We start from the raw sequence: 18200 nt of genomic DNA, 5'->3' as shown, positions 1-18200 counted from the left end.
GTCAGCTGATTAAGGACACGATATCTGACCGTAAGTTTGACATTCTTTGTGTGACAGAAACTTGGCAGCATCCTAATGACTTTTCACACCTCAACGACTCCACCCCTCCCGGCTTTGTTTACATCTGTCAACCTCGATGCTCTGGCCGTGGAGGAGGTCTCGCGGTGATCTACCGCGAGACGTTGAAAGTACTCCCGCTCTCTCTCCCCTCACTCAGCTCCATGGAGTGCACTGCATTCATGCTCTCCGGACCCACTCCTACGGTGATTGCAGTTGTTTACCGACCCCCCAAACCAAACAGCGACTTTTTGAATCAAGTGGGAACTCTGTTTACTCATCTGTCATCCTTATCCCCCAATATAATTGTGATGGGAGATTTTAATTTACATTATGATAATCAGCTCCTCCCCCTCACTAGAGACTTCTGCTCATGCCTGGACAGTGTCAACCTCATTCAATATGTGCATTCCCCAACCCACACTAAAGGACATATTTTGGACTTGGTCTGTTGCTCCGGGTTAACCCCCACCAACTGTACTGTTGATAATATTCATGTAACCGATCATTTTCTAGTAACTTTCAGTATTTCTGTGTCCATATATGTCACTAAACCTCCACGCCACATCACCTTTCGTAATATCAAAAATATGAATGTCAGCACTCTATCTTTTCATATTAACCTCATTCCTCTTCCTGACTCATCTGACCCCAATGCATTAGTCTCTTTTTATAACAAAAGCCTCACTGACATTATTAACCTCCTTGCTCCTGAAAAAACCCGCACTGTGTCATTCACAAAATCTGCACCCTGGTACACCGCTGAGCTCCGTGAAATGAAAGCTAAAGGCCGCCGACTAGAGCGGCTATTTAGAAGAACTAGCTTGACAGTTCACAAGGAAATGTACGCAACCCATATCATGCAGTATAAGGACTTAGTCACCCTCACAAAAACAAACTATTTCTCCAATCTCATCCACACAAACAAAGGAAACTCTAAAACTTTATTTTCTCTTATGAACACAATTTTTCAACCCCGTGATACTCTTCCCTCTCATTTTTACTCCAATGACACCTGTAACTCCTTTCTGGCATTTTTTGACCATAAAATACAAACTATACATCAGCACCTCCACTCCCCTCCCCCTTCTCCCATTTCCCCAGATTCTTTCTCTGTCTCCCATATATTTTCTACTTTCCAGCTGCCTGATCCCAGTGAAATCTCTTCCCTCATCCAAAAGTCAAAGCCTTCTACATGCCAGCTCGATCCTCTCCCAACGTCCTTGGTCAAGTCATGTCTCTCCTCTCTTCTTCCGTTTATCTGTGCCATTATTCACTCTTCATTAATGACTGGTATTGTTCCTTCATTTCTCAAAACGGCTGCTGTCAAACCAATTTTGAAAAAACCCGGTACTGATCCTAATATCCTTAGCAACTACCGTCCAATTTCTAACTTGCCATTTATCTCCAAAATCCTTGAAAAAATTGTTGCCTCTCAACTCAACTCCCATCTCATGCAAAATAACCTCTTTGAACCCTTTCAATCCGGTTTCCGCCCCTCTCACAGCACAGAAACGGCTCTCATAAAAATCACAAATGACCTCCTCCTCGCAGCTGATTCTGGACTCATCACCATCCTCATCCTCCTTGACCTGAGTGCAGCCTTTGATACAATATCCCATTCCATCCTCCTCCATAGACTTTCTTCTCTCGGAATTACCTCCACCCCCCTCCGCTGGTTTCAGTCTTACTTCTCAGACCGCACTCAGTTCATCCAGCTTAAATCATTTCGATCTCAGTCATCATCAGTTTCCACCGGTGTTCCCCAAGGTTCCGTCCTCGGCCCCCTCCTCTTCATTACTTACCTCCTCCCCCTTGGCAATATTTTTCGTAAATTCAATATTGATTTTCATTGTTTTGCGGATGACACCCAGCTCTATCTGTCCAGTAAACCTAATTCCTCTCTTCCTCCCCCGTCCCTCTCCTCCTGTCTATCTGAAATAAAAAACTGGTTCACGTCAAACTTTCTTAAACTCAATAGCGACAAAACTGAAATACTTCTTGTAGGCTCTAAATCCACCTTCTCTAAAGTGCCAAGTATCACAATCCCTGTAGATTCAGCTTCTGTGTCCTCCTCTCCTCAGGTAAAGAGTCTGGGTGTCATCCTTATCAGCTCACTATCATTTCATAACCACATCAATAACGTTACCCGAGCTGCCTATTTCCACCTGCGCAACATAAATCGTCTCCGCCCCTCTCTTACGGTCCACTCCGCTTCGATTTTGGTTCACAGTTTAGTCACCTCCCGCCTCGACTATTGTAATTCCCTCATCTATGGTCTCCCTAACAAAACCCTCAATAAATTACAACTGGTCCAGAATTCAGCTGCCTGTATAATCTCTAGGACTTCAACCTATGATCACATCACCCCCGTCCTCCAGCAATTGCACTGGCTCCCAATTACATCCAGAATTCAGTTCAAACTCCTCCTTCCGACTTTTAAAGCCCTCCATAATCTGGCACCTCCTTACCTCTCTGATCTCCTCCAAATTTACTGACCCTGTCGTTCTCTCCGGTCATCTTCTTCTCTCCAGCTCTCTGTACCTCCTGCGCCCATGGTCACCATGGGGAGCCGAGCCTTCAGTCGGTCGGCTCCAAAACTCTGAAACTCTCTCCCACCTGAACTCCAATATTGTCTCCCTACCAATTTTTAAATCCCATCTAAAAACTCACCTGTTTAAATCTGCCTTCTCACTTTGATTTTCTGTGAATTCTTGCTGACTTATTTTTTTTTCATATAATTTTATTGTGCTCTCTTTTTATGTCTATTTATTCTGTTTTATCATGTACAGTGTCCTTGGGTGACATGAAAGGCGCTTTAAATAAAATGTATTATTATTATTATTATTATAAGGGTAAAACCAGGATCCTAATGCTCTTCGCACCTCATTTTGTGCTTCAGGGTTTTGATGGTCTCAAAGGTGAGCCAGCTGAAGTTTTCAGCTTCTACTTGAATGCACCAGAAGCTGTGCTTCCACCTTCTTCCACATGGTGGACTCACACTCCTGAAACCTTCGTGCTTCTGATGGCTGAGAACTTCAGTAAACCTTAGTCTTCAAAGACCATTCAGACTCAGTTTACCAGAGATTTTCACTTCAGGTAAAATGTTGGACCTCACCTTATTGTTTGATCCTGCCCGAGTCTTTTTTGCAGGGTTTTCTTTTTCGTCCTGATTATCTGTGTCCTTCAGCCTCATCGACAGGCGAGGTATCCTGCCAGTGGAGGAAGAGTCTGCGCAGATGTGCCACGCAGACATCCAACTTCCCGCCAACAAGAACCAAAGAAACATGGTAGGAGCACCAGCACACCATCCTCTTTGTCTGAAACCCCACTCAAAGCTAAAGGCAGAGCTTGCAGCTGCAGCATCTGCATGTCTGTCTGTGGTGAAGGTTTGGCTTTCAGGCTGAAGATGCAGCTCAACTGCTCTTTTTCCTCTTTTTTGTTTTCAACATTATCTCAAAGATGGCTTAGCTAATTTTGAGAAAAAAAAGGAAAAGATTCAGACATAAACTTTAGCTCTGCTGCAGAAGAACCCAAACCAGGTTTTCCTGTGACCAACTAGAAACAGAGTTGAGCATTAACAACATAAACACTTCTTTTCAGATGTTTTTAAGAAGATGACAGTCTCCATCAGCAGGAGGTGCCCCTCCCACTTCACTGTGTTCCTCATCCTGTTTTTTTTATATTCATAAATTACATTTTTCACTTTTGCTTTCTGTCCTTCATTTATTTTTAAAAATCGTTTTTCAGATAAAGTTTTACGTTGCCATAACCTGAAGTTTTTCAGATTAAATTTTTCACTCTTATCCTCTTTTTCTGCTCCTTTTGAGCTCTTCTTCCCTCATTTTCCATTTGGAACGTGTGAAGAAGCTCTGACTGCTTGAAGTTTGGTTTCCAAACAGCCAAATGTAAAGTTAATGTTTGCAAGGAGAACTGAAGATGATGGGTTTCAGACGTTTGATGACATAGGACGTTAACAAAAAAAAAAGTTCTTTACCTGCTCTGTGGATGTGGTGAAGGGGGCGTGGTTAAGGCTCCACGCTCCCGTCTTCAGGTACATTTGTGAAATAGCACCACAATTGTGTTGTAAGAGATCTCTAACTTGAGACAGAAACTCTTCAGCGAACATCTGTCAGTTCAGAGATTTTTACTAACAACCCAAGAACCTGGAGCAATCTAAGCTGCTGTGGTTCAGAGAGAGACCATCAGAAGAGCTGAGGAGGTTTCTGAACAGTGGATGAGCGTGTCTCTACAGTTCTGACCTCCCGTTGTGAATGTGGTGCCAGCATCCGACCATCATCTCAGGGTGGAGAGCATAAGATATTCTGAGAGCCTTGTTGAAGCTCAACAGCACACAGACCCCATGTCTGCATCATGAATTAATTTAGCAATCAGGTGTTTGGTCACAGAAAATGACAGATTCCCTACCTCAGGTCGACTGAATTCTCTGCATTTAAACCTTTAAGCAGATGGAAAGACAGGAGCGACTGATTGAACGTGAAAACACAACTTACATTCATATTCAGTCATTTAGTGAGGTTTTGATCTGAAAAGACTAAAAAATGAAGAATTCAACAAAAAGAAACCAGGTCGGGTCAGGGTCACACAGTCTAGTAAAGCACTGAAAGGAAAATTAAGTCCAGACGGAAAGAGATTATTTTAATGTGCTCAGTAAGTTTCAAATAATTCACATCTTTTTTCTTTTCTTGAAGTCCATAAATCATCCTCCTGTTTCTAGGTCACCTGATCTTTATTGGCAAAGCTGTGTCTTTGCATACAAACAAACTCCACAGCTTTTGTCTGAAAAAAATAAAACTCCACTAAAAATATGCTCTAAGAATTACCTCTTCTAAAATCACACTTCTGAGGGACCTGTGTGAACATCAGTGGCTTCTTCTCTCTGTGTTCCACTCTTTAGTGCTCACAGGGAACGAAAGGTCTGCTGGAGTCTGCAGCTCTGTCTCCACTCCTGTCCACCTCCTGTCCTCAGGGGAAGGCCCAGGCCGCCCTGCTGGGCCCGGAACGCCACTCTGCAGCAGACTCTGAGCCCTCGCTGCAGTTCTCCAAAGGCTGCAGGGCCCAACACAGCGCTGGCTCCCAGGGAAACACCTCCTCTACACGTCACACCCATCACAAAAGTCACTCGAAGAAGCACAAACAAGCCGCTTTGAATATTTCCAACCCCACCTGTCCGGACTCTGCCCCCAGCTCAAAAGACGGGGGCCATAGAAGGGCCACCTTTACTCAGCCCTTAGAAACAAGTCTTTGTGATGGAAGATGATCAGAGAGTGTGACAATCAAACAGCAGCTTAGTCAGATCTGAGAGGATCAAGGGTAAAAGGAGGCAAAAACAGGAAGATTTGAAGGTAACACACGAAGAAGACATCTTCTAGATTAGGGGTGTGCAACCTGCAAATAGCCAATTGGTCTAGTTCACATGTGTCGAAGTCAAGGCCCGAGGGCCAGATCCGGCCCCCGGGTAATTATATCCGACCCTCCAGATCAAGTTATATAAATATTATTAATGGCCCGATGTTATCTTGTGTAATTGTGACAGGATATATTTTATGAAGTTTCATTTTTTTATATATTGAAAAAAAAGTAAAGACATTAGAAAGTTTTATCATTTAACATTTACTTGATTTCTAACTTGTAAAATTTTGACGAAATATATTTTTATGGAGTGCAAGATATTGAAGGTTATTTAAGAATTAGGTTGATTTATTCTGGAATAATATTCCGGCCTGTTTTTATTTATTTTTATGTTTAAAAAGTTTTTAAAGTTTAAAAATTTCAACAATTTAGAGCAGATTTATTAGTCATTGTCACATGTACAACAAAATTTAAAAGTGCTCACTAATCAGTGCTTTACGGAAGAGGATTAGGGCCACTGGAAAAAAAAAAAAAACATAAAAATTCTGAGATTAAAGTCAGAATTTTGACTTTTTTCTCAGAATTCTGAGAAAAAAGTCAGAACTACAGAGGCCCGTGAGCAACATTCTGCAGCTAGCTCTAGCAGCACACCAGAGTCCTGCAAACCGGAGAGAAACGAACAAAATTGTCCTCTTTACGTGTCTTTTTCCGTGCTTTAAGCTAACCGGATGAGGCTACTGTGTCCATAAAGGAACGAAAGGATTTATTTTATTGGAATTTGTAAATAAAAGCGCTAAAGACTATGCTAGAACTTCGTAAATGCTATTTCAGAGGTAACACGTCTTTTAATAATGTACGTATGCTGTTAAGATATCAGGGTAAACATTTGTGACTGACAAACAGTCTCAGAGTTTTACGTTGTGCACAGAGAGTGTGTAGAAATGCAGTTTTGTTCGCACGAAACCCGTTTACGTTCATCTACCGATCGTATCATTCTGGAGATTTAAAGACGTCTTATACTTCTGAAAATACTTCGGGGCATGTTATCCAAAAGATTGTCGTGTTATTTTTTTTTCCTTAACTAAGCGTGACTGTGTAAACAGCCACCAATCTTTATTTAGAGTCTTTATTTAAATTCATTTGTAATTTTTGTTCAATAAATGTTTATTATGTTCCGCCCGCAACCTAATGCGGATTTTGACCCCCTGTGTGATTGAGTTTGACACCCCTGGTCTAGTTTCCTACAGATCAGAACCCAACGAGAGCCACAAAGTCTTATTTTAACGTTAAAAAAAAAAAAGCACAATATACATGTTTCTTTGTCAATTAAACATTGATTTATAGATGAACTTAAATATTACAAGAATGAATGAATGAATAAATGAATGAAATGGTTTATTTCAAGCAATCAGGTCATAATACATAACATATCACTTAATGAATCACAAGTAGATCACTTGAAAGGGAGTGGAAGGAAGTGAACTTATATAATCCCACCCCGACTCGACTATACCATTTTCTATACGTGAATTATCAATATCCGATTCAGGACTTAATATCAAACATCACAGCTTAGGAACAAGTTTAAGGCCACGTAATCGTTCTTCATTGTTATGAATGAGAGACTGTGAAGGTCTCAACAGCTAAGAATCAGGTCAGTGTTCTCATTCAGTGGTTTTTTTGAGTTCACATTTCACATTTAGGTTGAATTAAAGGGTCAGACATGCGAAATCCCAAAGTCTTTCATGGATTTTATTTCCAGAGGCTTCGTAAGGTCCGGTGGTCCGAGTGGTTTTACAAAGATTAATATAATATTAATAATAATAATAAATTACAACTCCTTAAACCGCCACCTGATCGCGGTGGAGGGGTTCGAGTGCTCGAGTGATCTCAGGAGCTATTTATATTATACGTTCCAGGAGCTTCTCTCCCTGGTAGGGTCTCCCATGGCAGACAGGTCCTGAGTGATGAGCCAGACAAAGAGCGGTTCGGAACCCCCTTTATGAGGATCAAAACCAGTCGCCCGGATTGGCGTCACTGGGGCTCCACCCTGGAGCCAGGCCTGGGGTTGGGGCTCAAAGCCGTGCGGCTAGTGGCCGGGGCTCCTCTCATGGGCCCCGGTCTGGTCCAACCCATAGGAGTGACGTGGGATCGCTCGATCCCATGTCACTCCTATGGGTTGGACCAGACCGGGGCCCACCACCTGCAGGAGAGCTTGAAAGGGGCCAGTGCAACGTGGTTTGGGCGGCAGTTGAAGCCAAGTGCCTCAGCGGCCCAAATCCCGGTCATGGATTTTGGCTTTTGGGACATGGAACGTCACCTCTCTGGGAGGGAAGGAGCCTGAACTTGTGCAAGAGGTTGAGAGATACTGGCTTGATACAGTTTGGCTCACTGGGGCTGAGGACACTGGGGTGGAACTGTCCATCACCCAGGCTGAGGTCACTGAGGTAGTCAAAGAGCTCCTCGGTGGCAAGGCTCCGGGGGTGGATGAGGTTCGCCCTGAGTACCTCAAGTCTCTGGATGTTGTAGGAGTGTCTTGGCTGACACGTCTCTGTAGCATTGCGTGGCAGACAGGAACTGTACCACTGGACTGGCAGACTGGGGTGGTGGTTCCCCTTTTCAAGAAGGGGGACCGGAGAGTGTGTTCCAACTGATCGTCATCACTTTCTGTGAAGTTGGAGCAGCAGCCAGTGTAAGCAATCGGCTGTAGCTAGTCCACTCCCGCAACGCAACGAAGCCTTGACGCTAGCGGTGTAAGCCCGGGGTAAGAGCGACACGGTTTACCCTCATGACAGTGGACTTTGGCCCCTCTGTTTGGAGTGTGAAACTTAAAAAATAATAATTCTGGACACGACTTTGACTTCAACTGCCACTTCAAATCAAGGGGGAGGGCTAAAGGGAAGGGAGAAGGGGAGGATTCGGATCGGGCCATGGACAACATTTTGATAGAATCTATTTGTTAAAAAGAAAAAATCTCGAAACATTAAGAACAAACCAAGCTTTTTATTGTCGTTCTCCAAGATGAGAGGGAAAAAACACAACTTTAAATCATTTTCAATAATTTTAAACTGGATTTGTTGAAAACTTAAATCACTTTAGTGTAATATATCAAAGTAAAACATTTGGAGTCTTTTTTTTAACTAACCATTAATAAAATAACTCAAATTAAAGAACATTTCTGCAGAATTTCTGACAGTAAATAAACTTTTTTTGCTTAGCTGTTTGACATGATAAAAATATAAACGGAAATGACAAAACTTAACTAAATCATATATTCATTTTTTTTTTTAGCATTTTCATTAAAGCTAAAGAGCCACAATAAAGGGATAAAAAAGCTACAGGTTGCAGACCCCTGTTTTAGATAAACAGATGTCTTAATCATAACCCCTTATAATAAAAGTGAGATTGTGTCAATAATTTTTCTCTATGCAAACTTTAAAAACACAACTTTCCACTTTTCTGGCTTCAAGTGTTTCTCTCTACTGGAGTCTAAACTGAAATGTTTCCACACCTCTGATGTGATGCAGATTCACCACTTGGATCAACAGGAAGAGTTTGGATTCACAAGGCACGAAATGAGAGGACAAACTGACCCCCACACAGTGGTGTGAGGCTCTTCAGAAACGACATTTTTTTTGTGTAAAGTTTGAGGAAATTCATACATAATTTAAGGATGTTCATGAAAGATTATATAACTCTTAACAAAGACAATTTCCTTCATTTGTATGTTTTCACTCCTCTGAGCCTCAAATCCACCTTTTATCTCCAAGTTCATCAAGTCTCAGTATTCAGAAATAATCATGACATAATATTTTTATGTGACCGTTTATCACAGAGAGTTATTGATCTGGAGGATTTTGTGTTCTATCCCTGTCTGGCCATCAATCAGCTGATTTCTGTGCTTTAGAAAATGAACGCAGCTGCATGGAAACAACCAAAACAAGTCTTTCCTCCTGAGTGTTATTTTCTTCACTCGTATTCTTGTTGTAAATGTGAGACAGACAGAATTTTTCTGGCGTTTCTTACCTTTCTTTCATGTCCTTCAAAGATGTAAACTTTGAAGTTTTAATGAAGGATGCTCTGCACTCTCAGGTGGAAACTCCCACCATCCAAAAACATACTTCATAGGTTAATTGATGACTATGTGTGAATGTAAGTGTCCATGTGTGTGTGGACTGGCAACCTGTCCAAGGTGTACTCCGCCTTCGCCAAGCAGTGGCCAGGTTAGGCTCCAGCAAATCCCATATGGGATAAAAAGTGATTAAAAAAATGAATGGTTGGATGGATAGAAACCAACCACAGGGTGGCAGCAATCACTACTTAAAGGTGTTGTTGTTTGGTAGAGATAAAAGGGAAGGGGTAGATTGGGATGCGCAGGTGAACAAACATTGGTTTAACTGTCTCATTTAAAGCCGATCATTTTTCTGACTTGTTTCATGGAGACACTTTTGAGGAAACTAATGGATGATCATTTCACATTCACAGGATGTACATGGACTTTTCAAAATAAGCGTTATTAAACATATTCAGTTGTGAGCCATGGCATCAAAAGCACAACAAATAAAAAGTATGAACAGAGGGATCAAAGGAAGAAAGCAACATATGAAAACAAGATTACAGATAATATGTTTTACAAACTTTAATCTTTGGGGGGGAACTGAAAGCAAAACCATTGATTCAGTTCAGATTTCTAAAAGAGATACCAAGTTTTTAAAGCCATTCATTTCTCTGAGTATTAATTGATTCAGTGATTTTTCCGCATGAAAATGCATGATAAAGGTTTGGTACGGGTATATGTTAATATTTGGTCCAGAATAATTTAATTAACTGTTTAGTGTGAAAGGGGTGAATAAGAAATATTCAATCCCAAAGCTGGTTGAAATTATTAGTTAAATTAAACTGGAAATTAAATACAATTATCCTCGGGGCACCACCTTCATAATGAAGGAAAACATTACTAATTAATCATCAGTTGTTACTTCTAATTAATAAAGTAATAATTAAATTATCAGTGTCTCAACCTTAAGTTGTAAGTACCTTTTGAAGTGACTTTTCCTTGAACTAAAATACTAATGAAATACAAACAACGACGTCCTTTTGAATATTTATTGAATAACATGAGGTTAAACAAGCAGAAATACGGGATGGAAAATTAAGGTATTGAAAAACAATCAGCATATGTGAAATATAAAAGAGAGCCTTCAACTAATAACTAGAAATAGCTAAATAAAAATAAAGAAAGATAAAATATTGAAGTAAGGAATACTAAGCGTGTGAGTGCATTAATGCATGTAGGATTTAGACCAGGCATGTCAAACATACGGCCCGCGGGCCGGACCCGGCCCATTGGATGATTTAATCCGGCCCGTCATAAATTTCTGAGTATGTCAAAAAAAGAAGCGAGTCACTAGCTCATTTCTATCAAAAGTTATGATTTTTTAAAAATAAATACAAACCAAATGCTCCCTCCGGCCACTAGAGGGCAGTAAATGTGTTAAAGAGCTCACGTCCAGCATGCGGCACTGACACGAGTTAGTACCAGGAAATAAACATTCGCAACGTGATGTGTCCAACTAGAAATAAACCGGCAAGCTTGCTTCACCATTCACCACTACTACTACAACAACATAACAGATTTGCTGCGAGAGTTTGAGCGGAGGTTTCAGGTTTTCAGTGAACTTGAGAACAAATTCGGCTTTTTTCGCTTGGTATTTACAGTGAAGCCTTCTGATGTGCCAGCTGACATTCAGCTCGAGCTTATTGACTTGCAGTGCGATTCCGCTATGAAGGATAAATTTGGGTCCGTGGGATTGGATACGTTTTATCAGTTTCTTGTGCCAGGTTACCCCAAATTAACAGCTGTGGCTGCAAAGGTTCTCTCCATGTTTGGGACTACTTATCTTTGTGAACAGGTGTTCTCTGTGATGAACAATAATAAAACAAAGCAGCGCTCAAGGTTAACAAATGAACACTTGAATGACATTGTTAAATGTGCTGCTACTCAGGATTTGACACCTGATATCGACGCACTTGTAAAGGCAAAAAGATGCCAAGTTTCAGGAGCCAGCAGCAGCAAGTAGGAGTGCAGTGAGAGAGAGAAAAAAGTGTGATGACATGACATTTGTTTGCACTCATAAATACAGATCATTAAAAATAAGATTAATCTTGTTTCATATTAAAGACAATTAATATTTTGCAGTATATTCTCAGCTTCAGTAGGCCCAGCCTAGTAGTTTAAGCTGATGTAGTCTAATCTTATTGCCCATGCACAGCTAAAACTTTTATTTTGTATTTTTATTTATTATTATATATTTTTATTTATTATTATTTCAAAGCAGTATGATAATTAAGGCAAAACATTTTTTTTCATAGCTCCCACTTGAGTTTGTTTAGTGTGGTGAGTTGGTTCAGGTGTAAAACTGCATTCACTCAACTGTTAAAATAAACCAGTTGTTAACACATTCAATGCCAAACATGAAAATCATTTTTTTCTCCATTGTTTGTGAATAAATGTGTTGTGCTTAGAAAAGATCCCTTGTCATCCGTGATTATAATATGTAGGGTAGGCTACAAATTTAGGCTGAATGATAAAGCATACTACTGAAAAACAAAGCTAAATAGTTGGAGTTGACATTCTTTTACTGATCCGGCCCACCTGAGAACAGAAAGTCTGGATCCGGCCCCAGAGCCAAACTGAGTTTGACATGCCTGATTTAGACCATCCTCAAAAATGGCATTAAAACGGGCAAAAGGTCCAGTCTAGCTCTGACCACAAAATGTGACTTCTGGAGCCCGGCGGTATTTATCACCAAGCAGTCTGAAGATCTTAGGGCCATTTGATCTGTCCATAAAGGGTTGGAGGATGTGTCAACAGTAGAATGTGTCAGGAAGGGCTTGAAGCCAGATCTTCAGCCAGGAGTAGAAGTGATGGAGGTTTCTCACAGAAAACCCACTGGGTCTCCTCAGTTTGGGTCACTTTGATCAACGGGGTAGAGGGACTGTTTCTTCAAAATCGGGTGACCGAAATCATAAGTTTCAAAGCTGGCCAGGTGAAGAACTTAATAATTTTGTGTTCACACCTGAATATCCGTTTCAAAAGAAAAGCATCAAAATGGTAAAAATATTGGAGTTAGTCTCTGAAATTAGCTGGAGACAAAAATGTTGAAAATAGGAAGAAGGCGATCAAAACAATTCATGGAATCATCTATGGGAGACCAGAGAGACTGAATTCTTTCCAAATTACTTGAACTTTTAGCTGATTTTTTTTTCCAAACTGATTTGATCAAAGAGCAGATTCCTGTACTGATTAACGTTGATGTTTTTGCCTTATTTTTCCAATTTAACAAAATAGTTGTTTTTTTTTGCTATACAAAGAGTTATGAAGATTACAGACACTAATCCTCCTTCTGTATCAATAGCACTCATGTCACCAAGCACACAAAGTGATGGTGAAGCTGTGATAGAAACATTAAGCCAGACTGATAGATTAGCACAAACCTGTTGCCAGAGAGCCTGGACAGGTGTGCAGAACCACAGTGCATAACTGTCAGGTAAATTACTATTGCAGTGCTCACAAATGTCTAAGCTTCTGAGACCCATCTTAAACATCCTCTGACCAGTATAATAAATTCTATGGAGAGTGAAATCTATAATTACTAGAACATTTAAATACATTGATAGTGACTTAAAATGACCAGAACGAGTTACCTCTTTCTTTAAACTTTCAATAAGATTTTCTCCAAAATATACAAACTCTTATGCAACCTAGATAATAACATTTCAATTCCAACAACCAAATGGGATGCAGACCTGAGTAGCAGCACAGATCAAAGCTTCTGGGCAGAAATGATTTAATTATTTTCAATTATTTATTTTATATATATAATTATATATATATTATATATATTTATTATTTATTATGTTGGGAATTATTTGTATTGAAAAAATGTCCATGTTATAGCTATTTAAGTTAAACTCTTAACAGTTGTTGTGACCATTGAAATTCACTTTCTCTGTTTACAGATATATAGCAGACTGAAAAAGCTTTGTAGTATTTGTACTACCTATAATTTAATTTTATTTTTTTTATTTTTTTTTAACTTGTCCTGTCCAACATCTGAGCCAACAGATGTGGGCTGAGAGCTTCTTGTGTTGGGCAGATTTTACTGTCACAACAGGGATTTATTGAGTATAAACCCCTGTTGTATTTAATGCTAAACTTTATTTATATTGATTATGTTTTATTTTATTTATTTATTTTTCTTTGTCGTTGGACCGGACGGAAAAAGGGAAGAGGGTGGGGGAGGGGTGGGGGGAAGATAAGATGGCAACAGAGGGAAGCAACATCATAAAACAACCAGGACTAAGTGATAAACTAGAATGGGCGGGGCCTGTCTACACACACACTCTATAGTTACACACACACTTGTTGGCCAAAATAGTCTCTACATTTAAACTGAACATACTCACATATACTATACCTATAATTCAATTAACTTGCTGGTAACGGGTATCAACTAGGAACTGAACCCTGGTTTCTTGCGTGCCAGCCCTGCACGCCTTTATTTATATATATATATATATATCAGATATAAACAGAGAGAGGCATACAGACAGTTCAAGGTTCACTGCGGAAGTGTCCACGCGGCGCCCCTTATTAGCATGGGAGTAGAAGGCCACGAGGTAGGGGGGGTTAACGGGTGGCAAAAAAAAAGGTCATATCTCAACACTACGTACAATGTTTAGATACAAGCAAAAAAATACACCATAACACAGAAGCACAATACATTCGAAGGAGGTTTGGTGGGTGGGATGGGGGGGGGGGCACCTTTGCAATAGTCCTTTAGCTGCTTCCTAGAGCAAACATCCAGACTACGCTTGGGAGAGGTGGGAGATTGCAGGAATGCCGGGGTCAAGGAGGGATGAGCAGCAGTCTTCGTCCCCACACACAGCTGCCTTTCACACTCTGTAGAAGCGGTATGTTTTGATAGAGCCAAGGCAGTGCCATCGGCTAGGGGGGGGGATCCAACAAGATAAAAAATTGTTTCAGGCGCCAGCAGTTTTTTTTCTACTGCAGGCTTGTGTCCTTCACTGGTCTGTCTGTCTTTGGGGTACATTTCAAAATGGGGCGGAATGTGGGCAATTTAGGCCAGTCTCCCTTCTTTTCGGGCAGTAAGTCGCTCCAAGTTGACATCCATCTTCTGCACAAGTTCAAGGATCGGGAGCATTCTGCTCAGGTGGGCAAGAATGGCAGACTGCTTCTAATCCACTTTTGAAAGTCCGACTCCAAGAGTCTCTGCTTCCCGAAGTGATCAGACTGCTCGCCTTTCGCCGTCTTCAGCTCACTTCTAGCGAGCATCACCTTGCTTCTCATGAGCTTCACCTCCGAGACCGCCTGATAGTTGAGATATCCTCCTATCCCAATTGTGAAGAATCCAAAAATCAGGAACACGTCTTCACCTCCATATAAAACACCTCGCTGTCCTGTTCACTGGTTCCAGCTTGTTTCAAAGCAGCAACCATTGTTCCCATTCCAAAACAGTCAAACGTCACATGTCTGAATGATTACAGACCTGTGGCACTCACTTTCATTCCCGTCAAATGCCTCGAGAGATTGGTTATAAGACACATCAAAGCCACTTCACCACTGGACTCACACCAGTTTGCATATAGGGAGAACTGGTCAACCGAGGACGACATCGCCATAGTGCTGTACACACTACTGGAGCACCTGGAGATCAAGAATACCTATGCCCGGCTCGTTGGTGTATCCAGCCGTATGGGTTCCGCCTGGGCAGGAGGGGTCAGCTTTCCCATTCCTTAGTGTGGAGTAAATTTTGTCGATCCCATTAAAAGACCAGTGGATCAGATCCATTTTCAGAGTTCAAAAAGCAGAAGAGTAGTCGAGAGCAAAAAACAGCAGCTCACAGGGAGACCAACAGAAGCCTTGGGAGCAACACAGGAGGGGTGGAGAGAAAAAAAACAGCGTCTGTCCTCGGCAAGAGCCAAATACGAATTAATTAAATTTAATTCTTATTTTTAATAAAATTATGAATTTTATGTGTCTATGTGCTTTTGCCTTGACCTAAGAACACACACAGGGTTAACATGGCCCTGGTTTGAATCTAGGGATGTCCCGATCCGATCACATGATCGGAAATCGGGCCCGTTCACGTGGTTGAAAACTCGATTGAAATCGGATATTTCATTTGTTCTCAATATGATCAGTGCTTTATATTTCAATCTTATTAATCAAGATTATTTACTCCACTAGAAATCTGCATGTCATGAAATGATCACAAAATGTTATTCCCAGAAAACGCAGCAGAAAACGGCAATAGTTCAAGCAGACTAATGTAAACAGTTCAATAAAGCTAGCTAGCCGAGCATAGATTCAGACTTCCGGGATCAATAACTCTTTTGAAAACGCTTTAAACTGATAGCTAGTGTCTCTAAACACCAACCTCTAAATGCATTTCAACAGAAAAAGACAGAGTTTTGTTTCTTTTTAATGTGAAGCTCTTCGTGCTGCAGAGAGACGGCTAAACAGCAGCTGCTAACTGCTACATGCTAGTGCCGTGATTTAACTCCTTACGACCCGAGTTGTCCTTTGATATGCCCGTTTTATTTATCTGACAGAGAAATAACAGTTAAGAAAATTAACTACTGCGGGAATAAAACCGAAAATGTGATGTCTTAATAACTTAGAAAAGAAGCACATAATCTTAAAAATAACTAAATAAATAAAATAATTTAAGAATTTTAAATGAGAACAGGAATCACATTTGGTCAAAAATGTTCAATAGCTCTAAAGATATTAAAGCTAAAGTCACTAAACTTTCTCACATGACTAATTATCACTTATATAACAAGAAAAGTGTATTTTTTTTCCTAGTTTATATTTGCTGTATTTTTACTTGTTTATTAAAGCTACTTCACAGAAGTGTTTTATTTAAGTTTTTAACGATAAAAGAAGGTTAATGAAATATAAATAAGGGGCAACACTAATCTGTTTCTTCAGTTTATCCATGTTTTAAATGTATTATAAAAGTATCGGATCGGGACTCGGTATCGGCAGATACACAAAATCAAAGGACTCGGAATCGGACCCAAAAAAACCTGATCGGGACATCCCTACTTTATATTATTGGCATACACTGAATTTACTAACGGGACAATCAAACCCACTTCATGCTGGATTAATATTTCCCATGCAGTTGAGCTGAAATTAAACAGGAATTTTGCAAAATTCAGCAATTTTTAGGGTAAACATTATTAGATTCAATGAATGCAATGCAATTTTTTATATTATCAGTAGACTTTACGTCTCACGACTGCTGTCAAGCCACACATCTCTGCTTAAAATGTATTTCAACCAGGCATTAAAGCTGCCAAACCAGTCCCAAACCCGTCCAAATTACGTCCATCCACCTAAAGCAATTCTTTGCTTGCAAAGTCAGATTAAACTTTGCTCTATTACACTGAGAACCTCCCTAACCTGGCAATTCTGCCTTGCTAACTTGCGAGTCTCTCGTCTTGCTGTTGACTGGAACATACCATTGCTGCAGAAGGACAGGGTAGGATGAAACACTCTTACATGATCAGTCTTATGCCAGTTCGGTGGTTTGTTTTGTTTTTATGACAGAATTAAATAAGGATGGGCGTAAATTTAATTTAGACACTATTTTTAAGGGCCACTCTCGGAGCCCGTAGAGGGTTGGGTTACCAGAAAATTGCTTACCTTTGACAAATGTTTAGTCCACCTCTGGACTTTTTTTTTTTTTTTTTTTCACCTCTGGATGTGACATGTCAACTTTTTAAATTTTGACTAGACAATAAATTTAAATCAGATATTAATTAGCATCATATGAACATGTGTTCTTGTTTCTTTCCTTCTTGAAAATGTAACTTCACATAAAAACAAATGAGCAATTCTTTACAATCACTTAGCAACCTCTAATCTACTGCAGAGAAATAATCCCGGAGATGCCCCTGAACTAGAATGAAACATCCCAGGGTGCTGAATGAAGAAAAGAATTTCATATATTTCCAAAAGACTGCAAAACTTTCTGTGAAAAAGATCAGATAAGTCATTGTGCCTTCTGCCAGACTGGACTGGTTTTAGTAAAGTGCTTTGTCAAAAAACCTTATACGTGGTGTACTTACAGCAGATTAAATGTAGTCCATGCTGTCAAATTATTTTTTGTCACACTGAGCCTCAGTTTAGCAACACACACAAATACAAAACCTGCTTAGCTAGCCTTTTCCCTTTGTTTAGCTAATGAGTCCGATTTAAATCCAGGAGGAAAAAACGGAGTGGGGAATTGTGGCTATGAGGGATAAGAGGTTACAAACAAATAGTGCAGGTGTGCAGAATGATGCAACAGGCATTTATTTAAACTGTCAAAGTGCAGCACTGGGTAAAAAGGTTCATTAGAAGAGTGCAGAGGTTCTGATCTAACAGAACTCGTAATTTGGGGAGACACAACTGTGACAAAACCTGTTTTCTAGGGCAAAGTTTAGCAGAGCTCCCAGGAAGGATAAATCCCTGGATATGCTTCAAACAAAACTTTTGTCTCCAATCCAAAATCATCAATTCTATTTCATTTCAAACAAAGATTTACAATAAAACCCGCTTTTGTTGAGTTGTATACATACAAAACCCATAAAACCAAACACAAGGTCTTTAAAACTGAATTTAAAACACACTTGTGATTCTGTTGAATGTTTTGCAGTAGGGGGTTCCATTTATGAAGGAAGTCCTCTAATCA

The 18200-nt window shown here is 40.2% G+C and overlaps 1 protein-coding gene across 3 annotated transcripts in view; it reads left to right on the top strand.

Annotated features, from left to right (window-relative positions):
• Positions 1-11961, top strand: part of LOC112139665 (palmitoyltransferase ZDHHC18) — a 31844-nt gene extending 19883 nt beyond the window's left edge. For 2 of the 3 annotated variants that reach the window (XM_024262497.2, XM_024262498.1), the window contains 2 exons: positions 3248-3347; positions 4976-5620. In XM_024262497.2, the coding sequence (XP_024118265.1) occupies positions 3248-3347; positions 4976-5338 (463 nt within the window). In that variant the 3' untranslated portion in view covers positions 5339-5620. Of the gene's footprint in view, positions 1-3247; positions 3348-4975; positions 5621-8957 lie in introns of those variants that run through there. The other variant, XR_002918035.2, reaches the window with a different exon arrangement.
• The last annotated feature ends 6239 nt before the right edge of the window (positions 11962-18200 follow it).

This window comes from Oryzias melastigma, linkage group LG11, assembly GCF_002922805.2.
Source record: "Oryzias melastigma strain HK-1 linkage group LG11, ASM292280v2, whole genome shotgun sequence".
NCBI classification, from domain to species: Eukaryota; Metazoa; Chordata; class Actinopteri; order Beloniformes; family Adrianichthyidae; genus Oryzias; species Oryzias melastigma.
Note: the sequence above shows the minus strand (reverse complement) of the source record. Positions and strands in the feature narration are given on the sequence as shown.